Below are 19,629 nucleotides of genomic sequence, written 5' to 3'. Positions count from 1 at the left end.
ATGACATTTATTATAATAAATACGTGGGTAGGTGCATAATAGAAAAAAGATATAAAAGAAAATAATTTTAATGATAAACTTTGTACAATATTTGTGTCACTAATTAACAAGATAAACACTACGGAAAGGACGTGGCTTGGCTTATTAAAACAAAAACACAGTTATAATAGTGCATTATTACTATAATATTTATATTCTACTTAGTTTATAGAACAGGCATCACGCTGCGTTTCGCTGTGAGAGAAAGCTGCCTAGTAATTAAATTACACGATTTACAGTACGCCACCGCCACGACGCTACTGTTTAAAACGCACAATAATACAAGGAACAATGCTATAGTACTAACTTTTAAATCGGAAACTTCTTTATTAGAGAAATATTGAAATGTAAAAAAAAAATTATAAACTTAAAGAATTCGAACCAAGGAACTCTTGGAAATAAAGCACTCTAGCCTATTAAGCTATACTTATCTCGTTATGTCCACTTTTTTTATACAGCTATTACAATTCTCGTCAGTTATCTTTTCGCCTACAACGCATCGCTAAAATTTGCGAAGAATTGTTATATGGCGAATAAAAATGCTATTTATTTATTTTACAATATATTAAAGTATTATTCTCACTTAGGATTATCAACCAAATAATAAAAAGTAGAACTTTTCATTTAAAATGGAGTTCAATATTGCAATGATGTTTTCACTAGCCCAAGTGTGAATATACTTTAAAATATAATCATCAAAAGAAAAAATATAATCATCATCAAAGTTTATTAAATATAAAAAAATATAAAAAGAAATTACAAAATATTAACATAAGTTCTTATTATAGTATCTATTCTTTGGTACGTGAAATTAGGCGTCAGGTGTAGCGGAAACGGAAATATAAAACTATTTAATATTTATATTAGACAGACACAAATTGTAGTGAACTTAATCATTATAATAATTATATAACTTTGTACGAATAAATTGACTGAAATGGTGATATAAAAATATATCTTAAGAAACCTTTTTACCACTCTACTTTATTGATTGTTCTAGATCTAGAATAATACAATAAATGAACAGCAAATATGTAATTAAAAGTTTTTTTTATATTCCCGCTATACAATTAACTGGAGAATATTAGGCACTTGCCAGTACGTAACTAAATGTATTTTTTTTCCCGAAGGTAAGGTGTTGCATAATAATTTCAATCTCAGTTAGTAAACAATTGTAAAGAATTTAATCTTTAAAAACTTAATGTATGTTTTTAAATATAGCTTAAAGATAAAAAAAAGGAAATCTTGCATATTTATTGTTTTGGCTACATTGAATTGTCAATTTTTATCAATGAAATTTTTGGCTTATCTGTATTCTTTGAATTTTTGCGTTAGATATTACAAAATGTTTTTATTTGCAAATGATGACCTGTTTCGATCACGTTCAAATTATAAAACATACACAAACATATATGGGATGCTTTACTTCCTAAACGTCTAACTGAGGTCATACTTAGCCTAAACATAACGAAGTTTCAATAGAATATTAATTAACAATCCAAAAAATTAAAAGCAAAGCAATTTGGTAAATTTGATATAATAAATATAACAACCACATATAAACAGCCTCGAATAGTAAAACACCATATTTTTGGCATAATTTCTTTTACGTATATTATAATTTAAAAACCAATTTATCAGACTAACCTGACTAGTGAGCCTCAGTCATATTTAATTATACTTTTTAATGAAAATTTATTTTAAATTTTATAATAAAAATATTTTTTTTTTCATTTAAAGATGACAAAATATTAAAATCTTAATAACTATTACTATTTAATAGTAATAAGCAAACCAGAATACTAAATATATGTAATAAAATATGTTTATATATATTAAAGTTGAAACAATTAAATGTCCTCTTATAAATTATAAAAATAAAATCTATTATATATTTTTAAGTACCGCCGTTAATTTTTGCTTTGGGTTTTGAGGTACTTTTTCAAAATTTTGTGATAATATAAAAATTATATGCATGCTACATCTTATAATATTTAGCATACGTTTATAATTTTTAAACTGTTTAGTAAGTACAAATATTGAATAAAAAAAATACTTTCGTTTCAACATATTGTTGAATAAAGTCAATATAATAAAATCGATTTACGTAGTTTATAATGTTTTAATTTTATATTTGTCTTGTACTAATTTAGTAGTATGTTTATGTAGTGACAGTAAATTGTGATTTCTATATTTCAATAAACATATTACTATACAAATTTAAATAATTTATTTGGAATAATAATTAATATAACAAACTTTATAATAGTGTAATGAAATTAATTATAGTACTAGAATCATAGATAAATATTTGTTTAATGACTAGTGTGTATTACTAGACGAAAAGGTACGTAATGAGAATATTTTTATCTATAAGTATCATGCCCCTAATCAAGAATTAAGAGTAATCGGTAGAGTATGTGTATTATATACACTAAGCAAGTTCTTGCACATGAAAAACCACGCACAAATTTAAAAAACAATAACATTTTAATTAAAGGTAACATTTAATTCTAAATAATAAAATTTAAAGACTATCCATGATAAGTGATTAGAAAAAAGTTTTTTAAACAGCAAATGCTTAATTTATCTAAATAACAAATATTCATACCCTTTTTTACATTTGTTGATTTCAAAGTCTAAGCAAACGCGGAATAATTACAAAAAATGTATTACTATTTGCTGATACATAAAACTGTGCCTCGAATCTCGATAGATAGTAAATTTTAAATATATGTGTAAAATTTAATCTAATGACTAAATTTGCTTTGCTACTGCATTTTTTTTTAATTTAGGCACTATACTTGTAAAATGGCTGAAATCACATTTAAACATTCCAATCTTTGGTTAAAAAAATACAATTTTTCAATAATTTTACAAAATCACGAAAAAAAATCACTCGTTTATAATTTATCATTAAATAAACAAAATAACGAAATAAAAAAAATATTTAAATTGTTGCGTCATATATCTGATGTTTTCTTTCATACTTTAATGGCTTCACACCGACTGACCAGTCTCTGATTCCAACTCTTCATATTCCTAAAAATATATAATTTTATAATATGATAAAATTTAATGTGGACGCCCGCTCTTACCGCTACGCTGAGGGCTGCTCGGCACTGAGGGCGATAGGTATTCCAAAGCCTTGTCTGAAGGACTCTTCTTCAGATACTCTGAGATGTGCTGGACGATCAGGTCTATAGCAACTGAAACATAAAAGAAATTGAAGTTATGTCAATTTGACTAAAAAAAGAACTTAATAATACGAGATAATCTCAGAAATTTAACTTAACAACACGGTAGACGAGACGAGACTACCCTAAATTTAGCTGTAGATGGGTTCGCATATTTTATTTTCGTACTTTGATTATTTTCTATCCGAGTGAAAAATGTTCAGAAAATCTTAATTAAAGGTGGAACGACTCGTCGACCGTACTAAAGCTGGAGCAACTAACGAGATATTTCATAGATTATTGTAGAGAACGAATGGTGTCGAGCTAATCTAGGCGTCCTAAAGAATGGGGATGATGATACGAGTTCGTATCTTAGATGGAAATGGAAATAGGGGAAATATAAAAAATACTTTTATATTTTAATTGTAATAAGTTAAATTTATCAACTATATTTGTGATTATTTTATATAAAAGTAACCTAAATAAGTTGATAGAAAGACTTTAATAAAGGAAAATTAAAGTGAATATTTTTCTATATCTAGTCAATGAAATATGGGATAACAAGAAAAAACAACAAAAATATTTTGCAGACACCTTTATTACAATATAAATGTTGGCTTAAGCACTGTATGCTTTATTTAGTTAAAATACATCATGCAATTTAAGTAGAAGAAATACGCATTTAGTTTTTGTCTGTTTGTGCTAGTATTAAGTAAATGACGTTTATAAATTCTGATCTAATACATTTAAATGTTAATTTAAATTTCATATTACATTTGACCATATTCAAATACAATATATTAAAGTTTAAACTAAAAATTGCTTAGTTGAAAACAATACATATATACCATTTTATGCTTCTTCTTTTTAAGAACGTTACACTGTTTATCATAATGTGACTAGATAAGTATAATAGTTGTCACTTCTGATTATTTACATGCAAAAACAATAAACGAGAAATTTTATACAAAAAAAATAACAGGCCATCAGTTAAGTTAGAAATACATACAAAAATGTATATAGCGCTACAATATTCAGGTAATACTAGATTTTATTATGTTTTTTAATCATTGTTAGCTATTCACTTCATATACATATTGTTTATATATTTTTCATAAAATTACTTATCCAATAAAGAATATCTATGGAACTTCTTAAAATAGTCACAAATTAATATTAAATTAATTGAAACAAAACTTAAACATTAAAATTAGGCCTAAAAAATAACGAACACAAAAATATTTGAAAACGTTAACATACAACCTTGACATGGCTTGAAATTTATATACAATAGAAACTATTATATTTGAAACCCGTGAAAGTTCTAATTTTAGTTTGAATTATTATTTTTTTTAATTACTTGCCAGCTATTGCGATTGATTTGTGTAATATTTATATTAATTTAATTGTTTGAATCATAAACGATAATTGAAAATGAATTATTACTAGCATAATACTAAACATACTTTGGTAGTTCAATTTGGAAATTTTTATAAATATTTTTTTATTGTACTTTTTATGTTACAAAACGTAAGTTTCGCAATTTTGTTTTCAAGCTTTCATGAATTATTATTAAAATTGATACAAGAAGATTACAATATTTTTTGCCATGCATTCTTGAAAAAATATTTATATCATACTATGTAGTTTAATAATTACAATAATGTCCTAACTACTATTTTTTTTATAATTTTATTTTATTTTTAACATTAATTTAGTTTTTTTTTACATTCTTACTAAATTTTATCACATATAATTAGCGGAATTCGGATGGAGATCGTATAAGTGTAGATTCTTTCGGATAGTTTTAGTCAAAATTAAATTTGGTATTGAAAACGGCAACAAATGAATTAATTTCACATTTACATATATTTTAGAAAATGTTATATTTAATAGTTTTTTTTTAGTTACCATGAAAGTAAATTAAGTAAGACAACTCTGATTGGCTGTCTTATGTGTTGCAAAAATGACATTTAGAAAAATAACAATTTAGATATAGATATAAATAACAAATAATAACTTGCAATAATTGCTTTTTAAAGCACAGAATGAATCCTTTTTTTTGTGCAACTTACGTTTAAATGTTAAAATGCATTAAAAAATTCTGGAAGATTTTATAATTAAAATATATAAATGCATACAAATTGTTTAAAAAACAAATAATCAGCCTATTCGCGTTAAGATGGTATTGCTTTGATACACTCAGAATAATTTGAGTTTATAATTTTATTTGTATAATTGTGTAAAATGTTTAGTTGTAGTTGTAAAAGTGGTATTGGAAAGTATAGCTTTTCCCAAGCCTTACAATGTATAAACTAAGAGATAATGTTACAAAGTCACATAATTAATCTATTATTACATATATTTATGTATCAAAAACTATCATTTTATAGTTTTAAATTGAAAATTATATTATTATACCATAGACCAGAAAGAATACCATAGTTGATATCATGAAGAAGTTTCATTTTAATATATTTTATTTATTGATAAGAAAAATGCTCATTTTATGTATGCATGCAATTTTAAAATGAAGCCAAACGGAAAGTCTTTTTTTATCTTTCTATTGTTTCGTTATTGTGAAGTTTTTTCCTCATAACCTGATCATCTATACCTAATGCTACGCTTTGTATCAGCCTTATATAATATAATGGTATAGGGTTAACTTAAGTGTCAAGTAATCGTAGATAAAAAGAATCACAAATAAACAAACAATTTTGAATATTTCATAATAAAGTTTAAAACAATTACAATTTTTTACTTCTTTTTAATTAGGTTTAGTTTAATCTTAATACCTACAACATTTACTTAGCAGTTAAAAATTACATAATAATTAAGAATAATAGTCTAAAGGAAATATTTTGTAACTTAGTACACATGTGGAGTAAAAAAATCATTAAATTGTTTTCTTTGTAAAAGCCAGGCAATATTTATACTATTTGTCTTTAAAATTTCTAAAGGAACTTAAAGTTTTGAGTAATTACATATTTCCTTTGTAAAATTTGTGCAAAAAATCATATTCCTTTTAAAGATTTGCGCTAACATTAATTACTGCACACATGTGTACTAAATGTTGAATAAACAGTCGTTAAAGGCCTAATAAAAAAAATAAACATTTACAATATATAATTAGCGGCCACCTATAAATTACGTCACTCCAATTTCATGATTTTTAGACATCCAACTTTCCCCCCTTCCCTTCTAAATTGTGGGCACGTCACATATTTTGCCATTTTACAGCTATAAATTATAAACTAAAACAGCAAATGCGCTTGTATATTATATTTTGAATAATTAGATTTGATAATCATTTGATAATGTCTTGAAATTTAATGCCTACATTTCTTTTTAAACAATGTCACACTGTCAACTCCTTTAACGTGTGACGTAATTTATATATAGCCCCTCACAAATATATTAAGTAAAAACGTTCAAATATACGTGTATAGTATGAAATTTAGTGTTGCCAGACGAATTAGTGCATACTTTACATAAATAATATTATAACTTTTTTTGTTATTTTTTCCTAAGTGTGGAATAACACTTTAAATACATAAAATAAATACAGTTATATTGTAAACATGTCAAGCATTTTTTTGTCAACCATTATTTCATATTTTTAGGAACCCACATGCATATTAAATATATGCGTTAATAATAAAATTATATGGCAACACTAGCCTTAAAGTATTTTTTTGTTACATACATGGTTTCCATATATTATAAATGTTTGGAAAAGAGAGATTACATTAGACAAAAGGAATTTAGATCATAAAGTTTTGGGGCAAATTTTATAACTGACTTTTCAGCTGAAAATCATAACATGTTTGATGATATTTATTTAACTTAAATAGTTCAATTTTAAAAAAATTGTAACTTTGTCAGATATTCGTTAATACTAAGCTAAACTGTTCTAATATACATATTAAAAAATGCTTATATATACAATTTTATATCTAATAAGGACTAATAAATATATGTGTAATATTATGCTCAATTATATTATAATACGCAACACATACATATGTCGATATAAAAAAGTATTTGTTGATTTTTTGTTTTTATATAAAATATAATATGTAAATTATATTTTTTGTGTACTAATGAAAATAGAGACGAGTCAATCAAAGATATGAATGCTTCATTAAAATAAATTGTTATTTTAATTAAGCATTCATATCATATATTTGTTATTTAATCTGAAAAGCCAGTTATGTTTGAATATTGTTGTAGTAAAGTGACCCAATTTTAAATATTTTAAGAAATTAAATAATTTTACTACTGTATTTATGGACTTATTCAATTTTTATGATATTACATATTAGCAATGAGAGTGACCATGTAAGTTTTTTCTATTATCTTAGACTTTTGTCAAATCTAAGCCAATTGGTAAGAAAAAGAGAACTTTGAATTATTTATAGTATTTAGCAGAATTATTTGTTACTTTAAATTTATATGAATTGTTAAAGTCATAATAACCTTTACAATTGTACATGTCTTTTGAAGCACTGAATAGATTTTTTTTCCTTTACTTTATCATAGGAACATTGTCTAATACAACCAACTTGTATAATAATTGATTTTTTATTACCACTTTCTTTAAAATATTGCTACATAACATAATTTACTGACGAATTGATAAATGAAACGAAATGAAAAAAATATTTTTAACACTCATCACCACCTATGTAATACATAAACATAAAATTGTTACAAAAAAATAAGAAAAACTTACATCAATCAATTTCATCAAAAACTAATGTCACCTTTTTCTCAATATTGGGTCACTTCCCCACCCCCATTTCGTTGAAAGCTATCGACTAAGAGTATCTTCGGAACTTCCCGACATTCGCCTTCCGTTAGTCTCTTCCACTTCCAAATGTCCGTTACAATGAACTTCCCGCTTCTTATACATTATGTCCCATATATGATGCACGATAAGATCAATAGCCACTGCAACAAGGGAAAATAGACTTTATTTATAATATAAATAAAGTCAATTGAGCAGCTACTCAAGGTATAGCCGCTGCAAGAAGAATTCTAACTGTGGGACACGCTTATTGCAGTGGCTATCACCTTTGTATACACTTACCTTCATAAAACTTCGCGTGATATACAATTCTTAATATTCTAGAAACTTCTTTGTTTCGTTCTTTCGTTACAAAATACACAAACTATACATACCTAAGTCTTTGGAAATTTATATTTTTTGTAATTATTTATAATTAGACGTAATTATGCTAATATGTTACAGATTTAGATTAGAGTAGATATTGTATGTAAGGGAGAAGTGGCATGAAAGAGCCAGGTTTTGAAAGAGCCACTTGCAATATTTTAGTAGTTTAGGAACGGATTCGTTAGAATATTTTATTTTTAAATGGCAATATTGATTTCCCGCCACTCACAAAAATTTTACAGTTCATCGGAACCAACGGACGCCGATACGTCGAGTTGAAGTTTTTGGCATTCCAAAGTAAATATTTTAACTCCTTTGAGTTGTTTTTTAGTATTTCATTGTAAACAAATACGGGTAATTGGAATATAGATTGAGTTTATGTATATATTTGGCCTTGTAACTACATTAAAATTGAGTTTGAAAAGTTTTGATATCGTTGTCATTTTGGAGGTTACATTTTTTTATAGAATAAGTTATGAAAGAGCCGGGTGGACGGGCCTTGAAAGAGCCGAAAGAAAAAACGTAAAAGGCCCGAGAAATCAGTAATTGAAGAATTAAATTGGCCATGGCCAATGGTTTCTGCCTAGATAAGTGGAAAGAAATTGAAAATGCGAGTGATGATTGGCTCAAAGGATTCATATAATGTTATTGGTCTGAATAATGTAAGATTAAAAAGTTTGTTAGAATAATCTACTTAAAATGACTGATAGAATTAAAAAAAACATTACTTTTTAATAAGAATTATTAAATCGTTTTTATTTAATATTGTTTACCATAATTTTCACTGTTATACCTCATAATATAAGACTGGCTCTTTCATAACTTTTAATGGCTCTTTCAATACCGAAATGTTATGAAAGAGCCAAATGACACATTTTTTTAAAATGAATATTTTATTGATTAATTATTGTATTTAAAGGTTATTTCGTACGAAATTACCTAGTTTAATAAATAAATAATAATTTGAGGAAAAAAAATCTTAATTTCTTTAATTAAAAGTATATTTTTTTGCTTCATTTAGTAAACTGGCTCTTTCATGCCACTTCTCCCCTACATAAAACGTAAGAAATTTAAAGAAAAATATAAGTTAGATTCTATATCAGAGTTGGCTTATATATCAGAATAATATATAGACTACAATTTATAAAAAATGTATAATTTGATTATATAATTAAAATAAATTAAAGCAGACGGAGCCGTGTGTAGGTGTGTAGATCGCTAGTCCAGAAATAACTATTTTTTAATTAATGAAATAAAATAATTATCTTAACTGGCGATATAATTTTTAAAAAGTTTGCAATAAGTAATTGCAATGATAAATGTTTCAACAGTTAATTTTGAAAACATATTTATGGACAAGACATGATATCTAAGTCTGCGTAATATAGCTATTACTATATAGCATAAATGTACTTTAGTAATATTAAAAAGAACTTACCAAAATTGTCTGCTCCGCGAGGTATGATGACGTCAGCAAATTTCTTTGTCTGAAATTAAAAGTATAGACATTTATTTTTCACATAATTATAGAAATGTAAAAAATTCGTAAACTAAATATACGATAAGTAGAATTTTAAAATTTTATAATATTTACAAATCTATAAAACTTTTAGGTCTCATCAAATTTTAAATAAACAAATTCATTCTTAAATTTATTAAGTAAAATAAATGGAAAGTAAATAATTTATGTTAAAAACTCACTGGCAAACAAAATTCTTCGAATGCCGGTTTTACGAAGTTCATATACTGGTTGAGGACCTGCTCCAAGTCACGCCCACGCTCCATTATATCACGTGGTACTGAAATTTCAAATGTTAACTTTAGTTCTAGATATCTATACTAATATACATTAGTATAGATTTATAGAAATTTAAATTTATATTCTCATTTCTTCGCTCTGGTAGAGAGGCAAAGCGCTGAGTACAGTTCCGCCAGTCAACACGCAATGACTTCGGCGGAAATTGGGGAACGGAATGCCTTAGTATTAGGTTCTCTCTGCCTATATTAATATAGGCAGAGGCTGTTTATTTTTATATTTAAATATAAAAATAAACAATTATTATCTTGCACTGGTCTGATAAGGGCAACACGGTGTTGGGTTCCATCACCCGCAATTTCTCTAAAACGAGAGAATAATACTAATATGTTTTAAAAAAAATGTTTGAATACACTATAGCACTATAACTATTGGAAGAAAGCTATTTTTTTTACAAATATTTTACACATAAGTTATTAAAAATTATCAAAGAATACATAGCTTAAATAAATAAAAAAAACATTTTCATATACCTCGTCTAGCAAGCCTGGTATCTGAGTCAGTATCAACAAATAGTTTCATGTGGAACAGTTCCCTGACCTCTGGGAAGTAGAACACAAGGATGCCTTCTATGAGCACGACATCAGCAGGGTAGATGGTGTGAGAACGATGGCTGTTAAGGGAAAAGATATCACCACAGGGAATGAGAGTATTAATGGAATATTTTAGTTCCGTCACTCATTACGTAATGAGTCTAGAATTTGGCAGAAAGTAGGGGAACGGATGTGTCTAAATGGGATTGTAGTGTCTTAACAGTAGGTTGCCAGGTTACCTCTGCCTACCTTGCTACGTGCGGAATACAGCGTGAAGCTAAAAAAATCCATATAGAACAGTGGGTCAGTGTCCGAATGTAGAGGCTATATGGTTGTGGGTTGGAATCCACTTGGAGTATGACAATTATTTATTGCCCTGCTCTAACCGACAAAGCCAAGAGTTGAATACCGCCATGCAATACGGAATGTCTGGAAAATTCGGCGGGTTGTGGAAAAAGGAGTGTCGTAATAATAGTATTTTTTTGTTTTCGATTCAACATAAAAAACGTCTTAAAATTACGTAATTAAAATGTCTTAAATAATAAACTTTACCTAATAGAGTTTGTAATATAGTCATATTCTGGAACCTCAACTTTCTTGCCAGCCAGAATATCTTTCAGAATAGCAAGTAGTTTTTTATCATCAAAGGCATCAGGATGGTCAAAATTGAACTGTCCACGTTCAGCTCTGAGTCGTTCTGAAGGCTTCAAAGTGCGGTAGAAGGAATCTTGACTGATGCACACTACTCTCCTTTCAGTCTGCTCTTTGTGTTGCTGACCCAACTTCTCCATAATTCTTTGGCATACTGTTGACTGTTTAAAAATAAATTTTATTTAACATAATGGCAGAAATAAACACAATATCTGAAATGTATAATAAACATTTAAAAATTTTTTCTGTCTTAATGTATGTTCTGTCTTAATTTCATATCAATCACATAGCTTGATGAGAATGTATGGCTTATTTGGTCAGAGCTCTTGAACAATTTCCAGGGTTGCTACATTAAAATTTTTATATGTCTTCTTAATAAATATTTAAAACATCTATTGCCAAATTTGAATTTATATTTAGCAAGAGAGCTATGTTTATACATCCTAGTCATGTATGTAATGTGAAGTAGAAGTATTTATACAGGGTGTCCCAGGAGCCAACGATAAAACGAAACCAGGTGATGGACCAAGTCGTGACAGTTATGAGAAAAATATAAAAAAAAATCTTTGTTATAATTATAAATTTGGAAAAGTTCAGGTACCTTGGATCCGTCATGCACGAGTCTGAAGGCATCGATCACGATCTCTATAAGACGGATAAGAGTTTGGACGGTATCCTGCGATCACAGACCACACCAGTCACCTCCCTAAACTAAACACTTAGCCCAGGCAACGCTTATCCGACTTAGGGGCTGGCCCAGGACTTATAAGAACAGTGCTCGAGTCCGGGCTCTCGCAGGCCATATACTCGGTCTTTGACACGTTGCCAATATGCATTTCATTCATAGAGAATGGTTATGTAACGCAAATGCTGCAGCTAGAATGTATCGGAAAAGATACCAAAAAGCTGAACGTCATCCCGATTATCGTGTATTTCGATTTTTCTCTCTTCAACAAAGAAGTAATCCAGCAAGTGTCGTACCATTTCGGAATCCAGATTAAATGCGCCAACTTTTAAAGTTACTTGCAAAAACAGTGTAGTACATTTTTTTTATAGTACAGTCGGTTAAAGTTGGGTGTAGTAAATATTTTGAATTTAATGTTTGGCAAAAACACCACATTTTATTGAAAACTGATGCAGGTATGTTTAAATCTTAAACTGTAATTCACAGAAGGGTTCCTCATGATTACATTACAGAAAAAAAAATGAAGAAAGAGTAATATTTGTAGTCCAGGGACGTGAAAAACCATCACAGGGTGTCGGTTTTTGCGATATTTTTTAAAATCAATATAATATGAAAAATACATGACAAAGATTTTTTTTTATATTTTTCTCATAACTGTCACGACTTGGTCTATCACCTGGTTTCGTTTTATCGTTGGCTCCTGGGACACCCTGTATATATTTTTCTATATCTTAATCTCCATTTTTATTTCAAATGCACACACTATCCTGCAAACAGCAGGGTAGGCAAAATGAGCCTACCTTCTAACTCAAAGCTTTTTATCATACTACAGTAGAGATAGGAAGCTGAGTTACTGCTCATAGCGCAAATTGAAGTTAAAATAATCCCTACCAAGGCCACAGTCTTACTTAGATTGGCATTTTTTGTTCCAAACTAACAAGATGTTATTAACTTATTACTCTAATTATGTTAATTATTTATCCTTATTTATTTATTAGAATAATCAAACACATATTGAAGTATATAAAACATAAATAACTAAGTAGATACCAGTAATAACTATGTAGATAAGATAGACTAAATGTTATGATAATTAATTATTAGCATTATAAATGCTAAGTAAACAGCCACTGTGGCACAGCAGCACTGCAAATGCGGCAGTTGTGGGTTCCACTTGGGGAATTAATTAGTTTATATTGTGGAATAATAATGATCTTAGTTTTATTTTTTCAAATTAAAAAATAACAATATATAAAAATTGTATTGTATAAAACATATTTTAATAATAAATCAATAATATCTGTTGCCATTTTATTATATAGTTATACAAAACTGAAATAATACATCGAGGTATTTACCAATCATTGAGTAAGTATTATAAATTTATTATGAATATCTTTATTGTTAAAAGTAAAAGAACCAGAGGAAAATAATAACTTCAATTTCAAACATTTCAATCATATTTTTATCTAGGTTAAGTGTAATAATATTTACATTATCAGTAAAATATTTTTAAGGAATCATAATTGTATATGTAATTAAAAATTTGTTGCCTTCATTCTCAGCTATTGACCATTTTAGTCTGACACAAATAGAGTACAGCAATAAGCAAAATGTTTTGAACCGTGTCTGCAAGCAATGGAGGTTTATTTGGGATGTGCTTGTTATTCGAGGTTAGAGCACATTACAGTTAAACGAAAGATGAAATATATATATTTCTTCTAAAAATACGAATCTTAAAATAAACTTACAAATAAATTATATACGTATTTATGACCCGCAATGAATTGCGTAACATTCTTATAGAAAGAAAATCAATACAATAATCAATAATTGTCTGATATCTCTACTGACCTTGCCACTAGCGGTACCGCCAGCAACTCCAATTAGGAACGGTGTTTTAGTCTCGAAGCCATTTGTATTTACATGTTCTGCTGGTTTCTCACTCATTTTGTGTGTATAAATAAACTTTTTAGATATTCTTACACTATATATACCGCAGTTCACAGCGATACGACTTCTTTGAAAGATGGATGACAGTGACATTTTAGTTTAGTAATAAGCAGTACGCAGTGCAGTGTTGCCAGCAAAATGCTGTCATATACTGCCTGAAAAACTTTGATTAATTGCGGTACGTCAGGTATCTATATTGTAATTTAATATTATCATAAGAGCGTAGTTCTAAAACTGTAATCATTACAAAATATAGAATAGATTTTTTACTACTTAGTCTAAATAGTATAGTGAGCCCTACATAATGTAAATAATGTTGATACTTTTCCGAGAAATTATTTTATTTTTGAATAATATTAAAATATATTTAAGAAATTGTAAAAGTTTAAACATAAATAACATGTAGACGATCTAACTGAAGTAAAACAAAAAATGGTAAAAAACGTATTTTATTAAAACGTTTGATGGAATGTGAGATTTCCAAAGTAAATTTTAAAATATAGAATTTCTATTTCTATGATTTCATCAAATACTGCACACACAGACAGTTAACAATAAGATCACAATTTAATGGAACAACAAAAACACTTAGACTTTAAGGTTTCTGAGTTTCTTATCGGCTACTCTAAGGGCGGCGGCCATTTCCAGCTGTTTTACTCTAAGGCGAGCCCATATAAGATAGTCTTGTAATCCTATAATTTGAGCTGCCATGAGGGCTGCACTGTCCGGGTAAATGACAGTTGCACAACCCAAACCAGATGGTACCGATAGAGATGACCAAATATCCTGTAATAAAAAAAGATTTGTTATAAATTGTGTTATTAAAACAATACTGAAAATAAAATAATGAACTATAACCATAATGTTGTAAAGCCTTGATCAACCTCTTAAGATGTTATCGCTTAGCTGTTGGAAGAAGATTTTGCCTCTTATCCCGCCATCAATAGAAGCTTTTTAAATTTTTTTAAAAAGAATGTGAAATAGTGTCTGTGTATATTAAAAGATTTTGAAGAAGATGATATTCTAAAATATTAATAATAACACCAATATACATAAATATTGACAAAGAATTTATTTAAGCATTAAAAGTTAATAATAAATACCTGTACGAGCTTATCGGAAGGTGGTGGGCAATTTATAACTGGGTACGAAGTGTTGCCAGATAAAACAGGTCCCAAGCCATTAGATCTTCCAGCGACTGCAATAAAAACTAAAGCACCATGGGTATCCTCGTATTGCTGCATAATGTGAAGAGTTTCTTCTGTGGCCTTGTGAGCCGAGGTAACACGTAGATCTACGTCCAAGCCAAGTTCACGTGCAGCTGAAAAATATTTCTTAATTTTTAAAACATTTTATTAAAATACAAACATATTCATATGCCAATTATTCCCTAACAGTATTTGCAATTTTAAAATTATTTAAAAGTTCATAAACAATTAGCTTACATGTTTAATTTTGACCAGAATTTTTTATTAACTCTTTTTTACAAGTTTGTAAATTTCTGAATGAATTATGAATATTTAAAACAATAATTTATAATATTAATTCAACGTTTATTTCTTTTACTCAATATAATAAAAATACTCTTACATACCTTTAGCAATTTTTTGGCAGTGCTCTTGATCGGCAGGGGAGCCCATGAACACGACAACTTTGTGATGAATGTTAGGCTTGAGATGGTCCAGTTGATCTTTAACCCAGGCAAAGTTACGTTTTACTGTATCAAGATCAGCTGCTGTTACATTTGCGAGGTTTCTGTACACCTGAAAAAAATGTATAAATTTTAGATAATTTGTAAAAACGAAACGCTACATATGATTTTTAATATTTTTAAATATGAAATACCTGTTTGTCTACCATCAGTCTCTTATCACCGGATGGCCATAGTCTCCAGGAATCTGAGTCAATGACGTCAGCCAAAAGGATGTTGCCTAGAAAACAGGAAAGAGTTAAAATCGAAAGTTGTTGATTTCAGTTGAAATAATTAGATAAGGATTGAGGTCGTTGTGATGAAGTAGCACGGCTTATAACTGTAAAAGCGGTACATCGTGTATTCAATTCCCACTCGGGGGCTTGAATTATTTTCATTATCTTACTCTGGTAAAACAAGACGTGATGCCTCGTAAATTGGGCAGAAGGTGGTGATCGGTCAGTGGAAATAGTACAGGAATCATGCTACATTAGGTACACAGTATAAAGTTAACAAAATAGACAAAAAAATATTGAGTATTATTACCGTCGGAGTCAACACCGAACTCGATCTTCATATCGATAAGCGCACAATCACGAAGAGCCCAAGCTTTTTCCAAAATTTCGAAGACCAATATTGTAACTTGACGCATGTAGTCTACTTCATCTTGACCTAAAAATAATGTGAAAAATAAAAATATGATATTATATAAATTTGTCTTACTTTAATTTTTTTCTTTCTCTATTTAAATACATTGTAAAATGGTTTAACATGTCAAATTGTATCAAAAAAAGTTCACATCAAGGGAAAGAGTAATTTGGGGAAATTCTTAGTGTAGCTAGTTAGTAGCTTCACGCCTTATCCCGCACACAGCAGGGTAGGCAGAGGGAACCTAGTGTGTTAAGACACTCCGTTTCCCACTTTCTGCCGAATTCTGGGGGCATTGTGTGTTGAGTGGCAGAACTCAACGCCGCGCTTTGCCTCGACACCAGAGCGAAGAAATGGAAATATAAAGGTAAATAAATATTTCACTTCCTCGAGTGGGGAACCACAACCATCGCGTTACAGTCACACCCTTGTGCCCCTGCGCCACGACGGCCTCAGTGTAGTTATTTTTTTATTATAATAATCCCGTACTGAGTCGGCACGGGATTAAGTTTGACTACCCTAGAACTATAAAAACGAATAAATTAATTACCATAATATAACAATTAATAACTAGCTTACCAATAAGAAGACCGTTAATGTTGAAGTTAGCAGAGATGATTTGTTCCTCTGACCATTGTGGGTCGTGATTGGCGTCATCTTTGAAGAAGGTCTCCTGCTTTGGTGGAGTGAAGCGGTATCCCTCAGGTACTCCAGGGTTACGTTTTAAAAAGGAACCTGTTGCTAAACGCCTTGTTACCCATTCAATGGGCACCATATCACACTTCTTTGAAAGAAACGCAGTAGGTGAAGCGATCTTTACGAAGGCAGTTTTGACACCTAAAAAATAAAAGTGTCATAATTTATATATATTTCCATTAAGATGCGTTATTACTTTATTGTGCGAAATAGTGTCCTGTAATTAAAAATTTTGAAATCAACAACAAATAAACGTAATTGCGACACAATAAGATTTATTTATTTTATTTTAAATATCAATAAAAGCATCGTATATTTTTAGAGGTAAAATTTTAGCCAAATCTTGCTATGAACGTTAATCAAAAGGTCAATATCTGCCGTAATCAAAATGACCAGAGTCCATTTGACACCAAGATATCAATAATAAAAATATGATTTCACGTTTCGCGAATATTTCATAATAGTTACGTATAAGAATTTATCACGTGTTATATTTATCAACTGAGGTCATGAAAGTCAACAGAATATTTTAAATATTATATTTATACATGTGTATGAATTTTATAACATTTATAAACTAAGGAATAATTTCTTATCAGAGCAAATGAGCATAAACCAATAAAAATATATCAGGGGCAACCACAAATAAAATGAGTTGAAAAAAACATTAAAAACATACATTCTCTTCAATTTTTTCAGCAAATTTATTCAAACAGCAAACTAATTTGAAATTTAACTAAAGTAGTCTCTTGAACAGTCCAATGCTATTCATCTAAATATTTTTTAGATTTTCCTTAAAATACAAAGCTAATAAAATAAAATTTAAAACGTAATTTTAAAAATATTGATCAAAAAGAACATACTTAAATTCAAATTCAAACTCGTAATTAAAATTCGACTTTGAATTTTTGATACGAGCGTTGTGCAAATAGACTTTATCGTTATACTTTAAGGGGAGATTCGCACTATATTGCAGGTCACGTTCGTTTTATCTGTTAATATATTTTATTATAAAAAATATTCTCATATGCACGAATGGACGGAAACTTGACCAGAAAAATGGTATGAATATTCGCATTATTTGTCTTAACAGATTTTAACAGACCGAGATCGGTCCATAAACGAACTGTGCGGCCCCTTAAAGTCCATACATGGATTGATCTTACTATCATATTTATTTTAAACTTTATTTATATTTCATGATTTAATAAACAACCATTTAATACGTTAGATTAAATATAATATCATTGTTATGTAGATCGCGATAGATATAAGCAATGTTTTTCTCTTTCGCCATTAATTAAAACATTTCAAAATTTCGTAGTCGGTAAAATATCATTTTATCAGCAAAAAACTTACCAGCAGCTTTAAGGATTTCAAAGACTTTAGCGTTTGTCTGGTTTGAAATGGCAGCTTTGCCTTCCATGTCGTGTGCCTTGACGCCATCGCCAGCAGTTATTCTGTCCTTGTTCAAGAGAAGACAGTTCCCGGGATTTTCTGGTAAATCGAACACCTGCTTGGTTTTACCCTCAATAAGAAGGTTACCAAGTTTGTAGCCGCCAACTATAAAAGAAAATAGCAAGATTTTTTTTAATAAACTTAATTTAATTCTATACTATATTTTATTTCAATAAATGATTTAATATCATAATTTTTTTTTCATGTCTATGTAGTACAGACCAAAACAAAATAATATATTAAAAAGTAGTTGAGATAATTACTATTTTATAACTTAAATTATTTAAGAAAATTAACGAACAATCTATGGTTTATCACTTAAAAATCAAGGTTTCAAAATTATCATCATATAACAAATTATAGACTATACAATAAAGGACTAACCAAAAAAGATCCATCATTTCAATTCAAGGCCATAAACAAATATTTAGACTGCGCATACGCAGATTAGTGCCGGTAGTACGACGTCCAAATTAAAAACACGTAACTTCACAGCAGCATTATTGACAGAGCATGCTTTATAATTTAGTAGGGTTATAGAATATAAGAGACTTACCTTCCTTCGGGTAGGACATTTTGTCAATAATTAATTTATTGTTTTATTATAAACGGGTTGTTGGGACAGTGGGTGTGGCGCGTCAGGTCCGCCGTGCAGTGGGTGCCCTTTATAAAGTATAGACCAGCATCAGAAACGACCACGTGCTCTACTACGTACTTGTTTGACGGCTAAGCTTCTTTTGATAACAACTTGTTAGATCGTATATCGCTTAATTTTGATACTTGGAAAGAAATATGTAGAAAATTGTAGTGATATATACGAATATAACTGATTTGTTTCTGTATATGTGCGTATGAGCTTATAGATGCATGTACAGATGTGTATGTCTGTCTGTGGCATCGTACCTCCCAAATTGATGAAGAAACTAAATCGTTCAAGCTAATATATTCGTGTAAATTCGCTCCCTTATGTTCTTCTCTAGTTGTTTGTGTTTTCATTAATTTCGTAATTGATATTTAAATTTCTATTGAGGCAATTGTATCAAAGTCAGAAAATATCTGACCGTAAACTCAATAGCTGTGGGTTCGATTTTCACTTAGAGAATATATT

At 28.9% G+C, this 19,629-nt stretch overlaps 2 protein-coding genes across 3 annotated transcripts; both read right to left on the bottom strand.

Moving 5' to 3' along the window:
* Positions 1 to 52: 52 nt before the first annotated feature.
* Uck (Uridine-cytidine kinase) lies at positions 53 to 14,326 on the bottom strand. Of its 2 annotated transcripts, none has more exons than XM_085193032.1 (6): positions 13,931 to 14,326; positions 11,293 to 11,552; positions 10,681 to 10,820; positions 10,093 to 10,190; positions 9,830 to 9,878; positions 53 to 3,248 (listed from the first exon to the last, which is right to left on the bottom strand). In XM_085193032.1, the coding sequence occupies exons 1-6, from the start codon at positions 14,120 to 14,122 to the stop codon at positions 3,115 to 3,117; spliced, it is 873 nt and encodes a 290-aa protein (XP_085049158.1). In that variant the 5' UTR covers positions 14,123 to 14,326; the 3' UTR covers positions 53 to 3,114. The 2 variants fall into 2 exon arrangements, with proteins under 2 accessions (XP_085049158.1, XP_085049157.1); XM_085193031.1 differs by lacking the exon at positions 53 to 3,248 and adding an exon at positions 3,796 to 8,168.
* A 136-nt stretch (positions 14,327 to 14,462) lies between these two features.
* On the bottom strand, positions 14,463 to 19,295 carry Paics (PAICS bifunctional enzyme). Its single transcript, XM_085193030.1, has 8 exons — positions 19,078 to 19,295; positions 18,423 to 18,626; positions 16,947 to 17,204; positions 16,266 to 16,391; positions 15,875 to 15,960; positions 15,624 to 15,792; positions 15,133 to 15,350; positions 14,463 to 14,815 (listed from the first exon to the last, which is right to left on the bottom strand). The coding sequence occupies exons 1-8, from the start codon at positions 19,094 to 19,096 to the stop codon at positions 14,618 to 14,620; spliced, it is 1,278 nt and encodes a 425-aa protein (XP_085049156.1). The 5' UTR covers positions 19,097 to 19,295; the 3' UTR covers positions 14,463 to 14,617.
* Between the last annotated feature and the right edge of the window lie 334 nt (positions 19,296 to 19,629).

The sequence above is a fragment of the Heliconius melpomene genome, chromosome 11 (assembly GCF_056956725.1).
Source record: "Heliconius melpomene rosina isolate 202511_hmr_F chromosome 11, ASM5695672v1, whole genome shotgun sequence".
NCBI classification, from domain to species: domain Eukaryota; kingdom Metazoa; phylum Arthropoda; class Insecta; order Lepidoptera; family Nymphalidae; genus Heliconius; species Heliconius melpomene.
Note: the sequence above shows the minus strand (reverse complement) of the source record. Positions and strands in the feature narration are given on the sequence as shown.